This window comes from Chlamydotis macqueenii, chromosome 25, assembly GCF_036417535.1.
Source record: "Chlamydotis macqueenii isolate bChlMac1 chromosome 25, bChlMac1.mat, whole genome shotgun sequence".
NCBI classification, from domain to species: domain Eukaryota; kingdom Metazoa; phylum Chordata; class Aves; order Otidiformes; family Otididae; genus Chlamydotis; species Chlamydotis macqueenii.
In genome coordinates, this window is record NC_141580.1 from 3078428 (window position 1) to 3089431 (window position 11004).

An 11004-nucleotide genomic window follows, 5' to 3' on the forward strand; every position below is an offset into this window, starting at 1 on the left:
ATGGGCAAGGGAAGGCTGAGCCCAGAGCTGGCTCTTACTCACAGAAGTGTTTGTCTTTCCTCCTCCAGGCTCCCCTCCTGTGCCTCATCTCTGTCTTCACTCACAACTCTCTGATCTCCAGCCATCTCTGTTACTTGGGCTGCGCTCATTTCCGAGATATCTCAAATCTTTTGACGATTTCTCATCTCAAACCCCGAGTGAAGGAGTGTGCCTGGTCAAGAAACAGCTCAAACCGGAACAAAACACAGACCTTTTAAAAGAAAATTAAGGAAGAGTTCATCACCTACAGCCACACTTCTGAATTTTCTGTCCTATGAGAATTGTTTCATCCATAGAATCATAGATTCATTTAGGTTGGGAAAGACCCTTAAGATCACCAAGTCCAATCAGTGTGAATACTTTCAGTATTAAAGGACTTAAAATTGAGTTTGCCATGAAAAGATGGCACTGAGGTTCTAGAGCCTTTTCTTGGTTAGATTTTACCTCCAGTAAAAATCTAACCAGGAAGCTTTTTTTATGGACAGAGGTTCATCACAGCTGGCATCCTCCCAAGAAATGTTCTGGTGAATTTTAAAGCATTATCCTACTATTTTGTAATAAATAAAGGAAATAGAAACCTTATCAGCTCCATAGGGAGTCACTACCATGCTCATTTTACAGCCGAATGCTTAAGGGAAAGAGAAACTTAGTCCAGGCAAGCGTTGGGTAAAGTGAAGGTCTGCACTTCTCAAGGGGAGGGCTGTGCAAAGACTTGGCCTCCTATTGCAAGAACTATCTGTAAAAGATATGACAAAACTGCAGATTTCATTATGACAGCTCAGATTCTGAGGCAAACTTTGGAAAAAGTCATAATTTTCCATTAAAAAAATGTTAAATAGAAAGAAGTAATGTTTTTCTGAATCAAGCAGTCACCCTCCTGATTTTTTTTTTCTTGAGGAAAGTGGAAGTTGTATAATAGATGAGAATGGACTAATCAGCCTAGAAAGGAAAGCTATTTACCAAATACTGGCCTCATGAGTTCATTAGAAAGAATGGGAGAAAAAAAACCCATGGAGAAAGACAGATAGATTGACAGAAACTTCTGTCTCAAAATAGAAATATTCACATGAGATACTCTCCATTATGCGGACACTGTCTGACAGCAAGAATGTGTGTTGAAAATAAATGAGTTATATCCTTTGATTGTCGTGGCCACTGAAAATAAATAGACATCTGGTAATGAAGGCATAGCAGGCGCAAGCAAAGTTATTGTGTTACCTCTGAAATGAACTGGATGTGCGAGGAAGCACACGCTACACATTCCATTTAGCAAATTACCTGACCGAAAAACATGCTCACACACCACAATGCACACCTACTGCCATCGTCTGAGTACGCCTGGCAGGGCTTGGCTGCTGGGCTAATTTTCTTGGCAAGGTGGACCGAGACAGCGCGTTGGCCCTGCGGCTCGTGTTGGTGGTGTCTACACCCAGGTCAGCCCATCAGACATCTCCCCTTGCACCATGGGATGAAAGGGCTTTCGCGGACTTTTCCCCCTCTGTTGCCCCATGCAATGCCACACACACAAAAACCACTTGCAAGGCTGCCCTGCCATCACTCAGTTCATCCCACGCTAGAACAGCCAAGGTCCACGAGCCACACCAACCCAGGAAAGAGGCTTTTGCTCCAGCAGACCCTCAGAGACACCCAGAAAATCACAGAGGCGTGCTGAGAGCTGATGAGCCTCAGCTCTACCACGCTCAGCAGCAGTAGGATGGGGAGACCTTACTGGTATATCAAGCAGCACGAGCACAACTCCTCCAGAAAATTGCCATCTGCGAGGTCATTGTGAATTGAGACCTCCTGGGAGGAGCAATGCACAAAAAAAAGGAGGGGATTTCCTCAGCTGCTGCTGTTATCAGGCTTCCCTTCTCCAAATACTCTTAGGGAAGGGGGTTGCTAAAGCGCATTCTGCCAATTTTCTGTTCTTCGTTGCTTTGCCTACAGCAGAAGTCTGCATTATCTTATCTGCTCCTCAGTGCATTGCAATGCCCGCTCAGGAATCGGCACATATTCTGCTAAGACATTGCTGTTCCCTTCGGATGCTTCTCTGCAGAAAAGCGATGAGGATTTACTCCTCTGAACAGACTGGAACATGGGGAACTGTTGTCTGAGAGGCATTAGACATCATCCTGGGGAGAAGGAACAGAGTGTAAGGAAGGCACAGCTCAAATCCTGTTAATAAAGCGGCGGCAGAGAGCTGAAACAGGGGAGTGGAGGAGGAAGGAGGGTGAAGTCACTTTACAAAGTGCCAGGACGCTGCCGTTCCAGCTTCTGCTTTCCCATGCAGCAAAAGCAGGGTGTGCTTTATTTGGGGACATGCAGCACACAACGCACTGGCCCCTGCACATCCAATGAAACAGCTGACCAGCTGGCTGTACAGCACTAACTTCTTCAGCAGTACCTTACTGCAGCTTTTCACTGCTTCGGTGCAGCTTCCTGCTGCAAAACTCCTGCCTCTTCTGCTCCCCGATGCATGAATTTGGGGAGCACAGAGAAGGAGCCAGAGTTATTCCCCATGATGATGTATTATAAAACTGCTCTGGGATTTACACTCCCTGTTTCCTGACAGGAAAGAAATCGAGCTTCAGTGATGATGCTTCTCCTTCTTTTCCAAATGGTAATGCAGCAGGATGGATGGGCTGTCACCGAGCCCATGTGCAGTTGCAACAGGTCATTGGTGATTAAATGCAAAATTCATCCAGGATGTGAGGTTGTGATTCAGCCCGGAGGCAGCTCAAAGACCTTCACAGCATGCTCCCTGTGGAAAGACCTGCTCAGCTTCCACACAGACACTTTTTGCTGCCTTTTCTCTCTGAGAGGTAAAAGCCTGGAAGGGAAACAGAGTTGTTGTGTCCCTTTTGAGAACTGCTCCCTGGATTTCCATAAGCCGAGGGATTACCTGGAGTCAGCAAGACTGAAACGCTTGCCTCTGTTAGAAAAGCACAGCAGGCAATGCCAGGAAGATGCTGTCTTCTGGATCATCTAGCAGCTGCTTTGCAGAATGGAGTGAAGTATTTCACTGCCCTGTTTCTGGATCTCTACAGCACTTTGACAAGGACAGGCGCTCTCAGTCCCTAACATCCTATCTGTTTCTAGCTGACCCGAGCCTGTTTTAGCAGAGCAAGGATTTATTTGGCAGACAGGGAATGTTAATCTTTCTGGAAACTACTGTATCCCCCTGGAAAAAAGAATAATATCATTGTTTCAGAAGTAGTTAGCTCAAAAACCCAAAAGGCTGGGGAGATGACACCCCACCATGTCCCAGGGAGGCTGCAAAAGCTTCCATCTTACCTGAGAACAAGCCCTGCTTTTTTAAGTCCTTCAAATGTTTGAATGTGCTGTTTGCTTACGAGCTTTGAGGCTTCTGCTTTTGGCTGCTGTTCATTGCGTTACTGGGAAGCCCATGGGCAGAACACCTCCATCTCCCCACACCCTTGCCATGGTTCGAGGAGGTCGGTCCATCGTGTTGGGGTCTGTCCTCATTCCCCAACTCTCCTGTCCCCTGGACTTTTGCATCTGTTTCTCCTTCACTATCCCATTTTCCAGGCTTTGTCACACATGGGTTTTCCTTAGCAAGCTCCTCTCCTAGCAACTTTCTCAATGCCTTCCTACAACTGGCATGGCCCAGCCTCTCCTCAGATCTGCCTGAGGAGCAGAAGGAAAGGAGCAGTTTGCCTGGATATCCAGTCCAAATGGGCAGGGATTCAGGGTTATGCACAGGCAATAACTGAGGCATAAAATTATATGTTCCTTCTCAGACATTTAAAGAGAGCACAGTCCAGGTGGTGGCAGTGACTTTGTGGCATGAGTCAGTTGGACTCATGTGCTGGGAGATCCAAAAGGAGCAAAGACAGAAAATATTCTCTTCTACAAACAGACAGAGATCCTGCTGACAAACCGGACCACCACAAAACCTGTTGTGGCACCTGCCTCTCTACAGTGAGTGGCGAGCAGAACAAGCAGCATTGCTCCCAGGGAAACAGCCAGCTGCCAGCTGTCGCCAACCCCCTCGATGGCTGAACGGGTGCGAAGGGACTGGCCAGTGTGGCCTGAGAGCAAAGCGCAGCTCAGCCGGGTCCCCAGCCCACGCACCCACATCTCCGCCGAGACAGGACTCAAACCAGCAGCCTGGGGAAAGCAGACCCCTCTGCAGCCCCTTGCCCACCTTGGCACCTCCACCTGCCCCAGCAGCACACGGTGGGCATCACTTCTTCCAGACAACCTACTGTTTATTTTTATTTTAAGCTGATGCTTTTTGCCAGCCAAACTACCCAGGCCAGCCTGCACTGCCATCAGGGTATCATCCAGAAGCTGTAAACTACGCGGCGTCTGCTTCCATCAGGATCCTCAGCCTACCCGGCTCGCTCCACCTCCCCACCAGCCCAAGAGCAGACAGGGATCAGAGCTGAGCCTGAATTCTTTTCCTCATCTTCTTCTTCCCGTCCCCCTTCTCTCTCACACAGCACCAGGAAGGGACCCAGCTGCTGCCACACTGCACAGCAAACTGGGATTTATCAGCCATGACCATCAAGAACAAGCAGAAAAATTTCCCTTTCCATGATTTCAGCAAGGCTACGAACACCCGGGGAAGTACAACTGGCTAGTGGACATCACTCAGACCATCCCTGAATGCCTGCCTTTCTGCTGGCCTCTTTCCAGCCCTCTCTGCTTCCTTCAGCCAGCTAACATTCACTGGCCACAGCAAGAGACCCCCAAGCCCCCTCTGATGCTCAGCGAGACCCATCTGATGCCCTGGTCTGACACCAAGCAGCCGTCTGGGCACTGTCGGCCTTATGCAGGGTGGAGGCCAGACCTGCTGCAAGCCCCTTGGCAGGGTTGGCCCCACATAACCCCCTCTTAGGGCTCCAGCAAACAAGCTTCCACTCAACAGGCTGCCTCCTCCTCCTCTGCCACGCCAGACCCCAGCATACACCAGGCACTCATCGCACCGTGCCCACACAGCTTGGCCATTGACCTCCAGTGCTGTCCTGTGACACCACCACCATCCGCATGGCCGGAGAAGAGAAAAGCTGAGGGTCTGCTCATACTCACAGTTTTGAAGTCCTCATGGTTGCACTCTTGGCCTTTGAATTTGCAGTACAGCATCATATCCTTCAGGTCGTGGCCAACCCGTGCCAGGAACTCCTGCATGTTGAAAACTTTTGGTTTGTACTGCTTAAAATTGGTCTTTTCTCGGAGGATGGCTAAGACAGCCGGGTCAGCCAGGTGAGGGTTGGGGATCTGCAGGTTGACATCAAGCAAAGCCAGGAGCTCCCCAGCGTGGTACAGGTCGTTGGTGGTGAGCCGGGAAAAGCGAAACTCGTTGAGGTTACAGATGGTGACAGCAGGGAAAACCAGGCTGTGTGCCACAACCTCATCCACTTTGGTCACGTGCTGGTAGGAGAAGTAGAAAGCCACCCGGTCTGAACTCTCAACCAGGAGGAGACCCAGCGAGCCCACAAAGGCCAAGGTCCAGAGCAGGCGACGGATGGTCACCGGCCCGTAGACAAAGACGTGACGGATCCCGTGGAGCGTGGAAGTGTTGGCAAAAATCTGGATGCTGGAAGGCTGCAGGCTGCCCATGCTGCCCTCGCTGGTGCTGTCCTTCAGATCCATGAGGGATAGTCAGCTAAATCCTGGCACTGCTTTTTTTGGGTCAGTCTGTAGCTGAAACTGGGATCCGGATCTCTCCCCTCCCCTCTCGAAAGTAATTAAACCCTTTTAGATGCGGAAGAGAGACGGGGAGTCTCAGGCCAGCTGCTGCCAGTTTATCCCACGAGCTCAGCAGGAGTGTCGTAGGGGTAAATATTTATATAAAATCCATTCAAACTCTCGCTCTTGATTTCCTCGGCGCGATAAGAAGGGCTGGTTTTATTTAGGGAGACACCAAGGTGATGTGGAAGGGATGTGGGTGGGCAGCGAAAGCTGAGCCAATGGAAATAAAGTCCTCCCCCTACACACACACACATACACACACACCCCGAACGGAGATGAGACTGAGCCAGAGAGCGAGCTTAAAACAAGCCGAGGCGGCTCGCAGCCCGGTAACTGCTGCGGAAAGCCCAAGGATGCCGTTTCCCACAGCTGATGTCTTGCAGAGCAGCGGGGCTTTCAGACCCATCAGGCGATGCTCCCGGTGCTCCGGGGATGCAAGCTGCTGGATTCAGGCATCGCTCTTCCTCCCCCACCCCTCCATTTTGGGCAGGGCTCCAACAAATACCACTCCGAAAACCCACCCTGTGCTGCCCGTGCTTTTTCCGAGGGCTTCTCTCGGGGAAAGGCGAGCACCTAACTCAGCAGGAGAAGTATGAGAGGAAGAGAGGGAGGGAAAGGTTAAAAAAAAAAAGAAAAGGGAGGAAAAATTGCTGCTCAGCTCCATGCACACACGTACAGGCACAAGGAAAGCAACAGCATGAAGCCTCTTCTCTGTCACGCAGCAGCTCGGACCAAAAAATCAGACAGGGTAGGACTCAGTGGGGAGAGGCAGCAGGAGAACGGCTGCAGCATCCCTCATCTCTTCTCTGTGTGCCTCAGAGCTTCCCTTCACTGCAGGACTCTCGAGAGGTGAAGCGCTGAGAGCCGTGAGTCACGCATCCATCTGGAGCCCCGCGGCAGGACGAGAGCGCAGGGGAGGGCAGGGAGAGGGGGCTGCAATCAGAGACCCCCGCCTCCTGCCTGGGGTTGGGTTTGTAAGTGGCCGTGCCTCGGCAGGGTGCAGGGGGAGTGGGGGGCTATGCCAAGCAGCTCCTGTAGCCCCCGGACTCAGTCTGTGGAGAACTCGGAAGATTTGCAGGCAGCAGGATCTCCAGATGTTTGTTTGCCGCTGGCAGGCAGCTGTGATGGATGTGCTCGGGGAAGATGCTCTCAGATGTGCAGTCAGCCAAGAGGAGTGGAAGCATGAGGTGGGGAGAAGGGGGAGCAAACTGGGAAATCCATCCACGACATTACCTTAAGGATAAACCCAAAGATTATCTGGGACAAAATGAGCCCATTGTTTTAATTTTTAACCCCAAGAGCTGTTACCATGACAGCAGACCCTGAAAGAGCCTTTGCCCTTTGCACCGTTTGGCCCTGTCATCTCTTCAGGTGCTTCACCTCCACTGACAGACCCCTGAGTCCCTTGTCCCTTGGCCATGAGCTACCCTGTCCTCCTCCTGATGATTTTCACCCAGTTTTCGCTACCTCCGAAGCCACATTTGGCCCTGGCAGCCAAAGGCAAGCCCAGCCATGGCATCCCCCAGCATAGATCATCCTTTGGGAGTATCTCCCAGGCTGAGCTGCTCATCCCAGCACTGCTCTATGGCAGCCCAACTCTAGTCTCTCCATTTTATGCCAGGGAAACTGAGGCAAAGAGAGGACAAAGGACTCAAGAGCCAAGTCACCCAGAAAGCTTGCATTATAGCCATGAGGTGAATTTCCCAGTAGGGCTTTTCAGCATACCAGGTTGCTGCCCTAAAGCTGAACCCTTCTTCCATAGCCAGAAGGCTCCAGGGCTGTGCCAAGACCACGACCAGTCCTCATGGACAGCTGGGGTGCAGAAGGAGCGGGAGCTGTCACCAGAGGCTGCCACCAGAGGAAACCACTCTTTGTGCAAATCCACATCAGCCCTGAAATGCAAAAAAAAAGGGTCCCTTCTCCTGCGTCTCTGTTCGTGACTGAAAGCCATGCTGTCAGTACAAGCCCATTTGTGGCTAAACAGCCCTGCCCTTTCTTTATTAAGCAGAAATTCAGCCAAGGTGAGGCCTTACAAACCTCCTGCATCCTGTCATGTCCTTCCCAGGAGGGGTGGAGAAGACAGCTCTGAGCAGACCCAGGCAACATGTGAACCAGAATTAAAGCAGCTGAGGACAGAGCAGCCACAGCACCCTTGTTCTGGGTTCCAGACCTCACTGCCTGTCTACCCGTGTGCTCACCATCTCCTCAGGGCCAGGGACAAGACCATTCCCCTCCTAAAAGTTTCCTGGCTGGAATGGGCTCCCTTTCCCACCCATGACCAACCCGTATGCAGCTCTCCCTCCTCTCCCCGCCGTCTGCATTATTTGGCCTGGTGCGTTAATGCTTTCATTTGTTCACCATGCGCGCTGCCTTTACAATCCTGTTTTCTGTAATTCATCCCATATACCATCTGCTGCCTTTTATTATTTAACTGTGTCGAGTGCTTTGGCTGCAGATTGGAGGAAAAAGTGCTGTGCCCAGCAGTGCTGCCTGGCTCACCAGACTCTGCTACCGCTGCTCGTGGGGTTGGGCACAAACCAGGGAGAGAAATGCTCTCTGGTGAGCGCCTGCGGCTGAGGTTGTGCTCAAGAGCTGGCATCTGTTGGCACCTCTCTCGCCAGCCTGTCTGCTGATGGATGTGCGTGGTAAGGACAAAGGAGCCTGGGCAGTCCCATAAAAGCAGAGGGCAGTCCCATAAAAGCAGAGCCCAGCTTAAGGAGACCTGCACAGTGCATCCCTGGGGGGGTGGAGTACCTGCTTTGGGAGCTCATGGTCCATCAGCATCGCTCACAGACCTTGCTGCTTCACATCTCTTCCAGAAAGAAGGGCAGAGGAGCCTGGCAGGGTCAGAAGACATATCCCCCGGGGAAAAAAAAAAAAAAAAAAAAAGAATCCCCTTTCCCCACTCTTGCAGGGATGAAGCGGGGAGGGGCAGCAGGGCCAGGGTGGCTGAGGGACAGGGGAGCTGAGCCGGATCCGCTCTCCTTGGCACAGCCTGTGCCTGCCCTCTTGTGTCTCAAACCCACGCTGCACTGCTCAGGGGGAGGGATCCCAGCCATGAAATGGGGGGGAAATGGCTTTATTCAAGGAGCGAGGAGAGATGGAGAGGGGTCCCCCCACCTGTGTGAGCCCCTCTGCTGCCCCAGCCCTCCCAGAAGCGTGGCTCAGGTGAAGGGTTTGCACTGGGACAGTCAGGACTGGTCTCGCAGGCAGAGCAATGGGTTGTTTTAAAAAGACAAGGAGATGCTGTGGTCCCCAGTGTGGCTTGGGACACGATCCCCCCTATCCTGGGCCAAAGCCCTCTGCTCAGCATGGGAATTGCTGCATTTTCTGCCAGTTTGCTGGTTTTTGTGTTTCCCTCTAGACTTGATTAGGAAAAAAAAAAAAAAAGAAGAAGAAAAGAAAAAGCAATGATGGCTGCAATCTGGGAGAGCATTTCATCCTCCCTGGCACAGCTGCAGATCACTTGTGTGGTTGCACCGAGCACCATCGCTGTCCCACTGTGTTTTGCATTTCATGGGACACTGCTTCTGCTGCATCTCCACATGCTTCGCAAAAAGAGAAAGGCAGCGGGCACTTGGATGGGAAGCCAGAAAGTGCTGGGCCAGTAGCAATGACACCTGGAAGAAGGACTTTGCTCAAGATGGTCATGGGCCTACAAGTCTCCATTTTTGGACCCTCTTGTCACCAAACTGCTTATTGCTGGTATCTTCAAGCTGTTGGGGACCCAGAGCTCCACTTAGCAGAATAAACTTGGCTACTTATATGAATCTGCCTTTCCAAATGGGAACATAATGTTGAATGCAGATGTTTCCCCTGAAATTAAATCCAATCCCTTCCAAAGCATCTTTGGCTCCGTTAAATGGCTTTTTAATATATATAGAAAATTGAAATTTTGATTGGATTTCAATGTATTTAATATAATGCATGGATTTATAATGGGGTATAAAATAGAAGCAATTAAAGAGGAAAAAAAAAGGTCTCCTTGAAAGACAACCAAAAATATTCCTGCATATTGGGGAATGCAGGAGTAAATGGCTGCATATTGGGAAACACCTTCTAAAGGAAGGTGGTGGAAGAAAGTTAAATGCTCCATTTTAATACCCCTGCCCCCTAAAGAAGGGTGCCAATAAAAGCACATATTGACAGAGAGCTGAATTAGCATTTTTCCAGTGGCAAAACTATTTGAGGGGGGAGGTTCCTCCATCAGCTGTGCCTGGCACCCCCCAGCAGCAGAGCGGATGCTCCGGGATGCCTTCCTCATCCTCCTCCTCCTCTTGCAGATACATTATAGCACATGAACAACTTAGTGGTGGCAGAGCCGAGCCTTCAGCCTCCGAATCCAGCTGGTGATGGGGGGAGAGGCTTCCCCGGGGCACAGAGATGACTCTCATCAGCCCAGAGTCTGCAGAGCAAGTTACATCTACAGATTTTATTACAGAAAGGGAATATTGGATTTGCAGTAGTGTTTTTCAGCAATCGGAGCCTGTCCTGCTCGCTCTGATATTCTCAGCTTCTCTGCAACCACTTGGATTTATCAGCCCTCTCTCTGGGGCCGTGTTTGTCAGCCGGGGTTCAAAGACGTTCGCATCAGCGGTTGCTCGCGTGCCACCTTCTCCCCCTGTAAAGCGAGCTGGCGGGATTGAAAGAGTCTCCAGATCCTTCCTCGTGTACCTCCCTGCACGACCCGCAGCAAGCCACAGCGTTTTTTCATTCTAAAAATTAAAGTAAGGGTGCTTCTATCCTGTGCCTTGGGTTTAGAGATTTGGGGATGAAAAATGCAATAGGAGAATGACATTTTCCTTTGGCACCTCCCCATCTAAATAGCCCATGAAATCATACTTGTTCTCTGTTAAGCTTTACGTGATTTTATTTTGAGTTATATGCATTAGTTCTGCCTGATGTTCTTGCTCCTCAGAAAGTATGAAAGCACTTTGAATTACTCATGAATAATTCAAGTTTAGGACCTATTCCACACCCTTGTTTCTAGGTAACACCGGGCATTTGTTCTTGTTGGCACATGAAACAGGACAGGAAAATTCACCGAAATATATGTTTTTTCATTCTTTTGCCCAAAAATGTCTTAATTAGTTTTTCTTTCTTTTTAACTTCTACTTCAGTGCCAGTGCAGCTCCGAACTGAAATTCTCCAAAGAAGGCAGTTTTCATGGGATTACAATTCTTGGAATAATTAAGAGAAAGAATCCCACAAATTAAGAAGTCATCCTTTCATTGCTATGGCAACCTT

The 11004-nt window shown here is 50.3% G+C and overlaps 1 protein-coding gene across 1 annotated transcript in view; it reads right to left on the reverse strand.

The window, feature by feature from the left end:
• Positions 1-5658, reverse strand: part of ASIC2 (acid sensing ion channel subunit 2) — a 444266-nt gene extending 438608 nt beyond the window's left edge. Inside the window, exon 1 of the mRNA XM_086766578.1 lies at positions 5095-5658. Within this exon, the coding sequence (XP_086622704.1) occupies positions 5095-5658 (564 nt within the window). The remainder of the gene's footprint in view (positions 1-5094) is intronic.
• Between the last annotated feature and the right edge of the window lie 5346 nt (positions 5659-11004).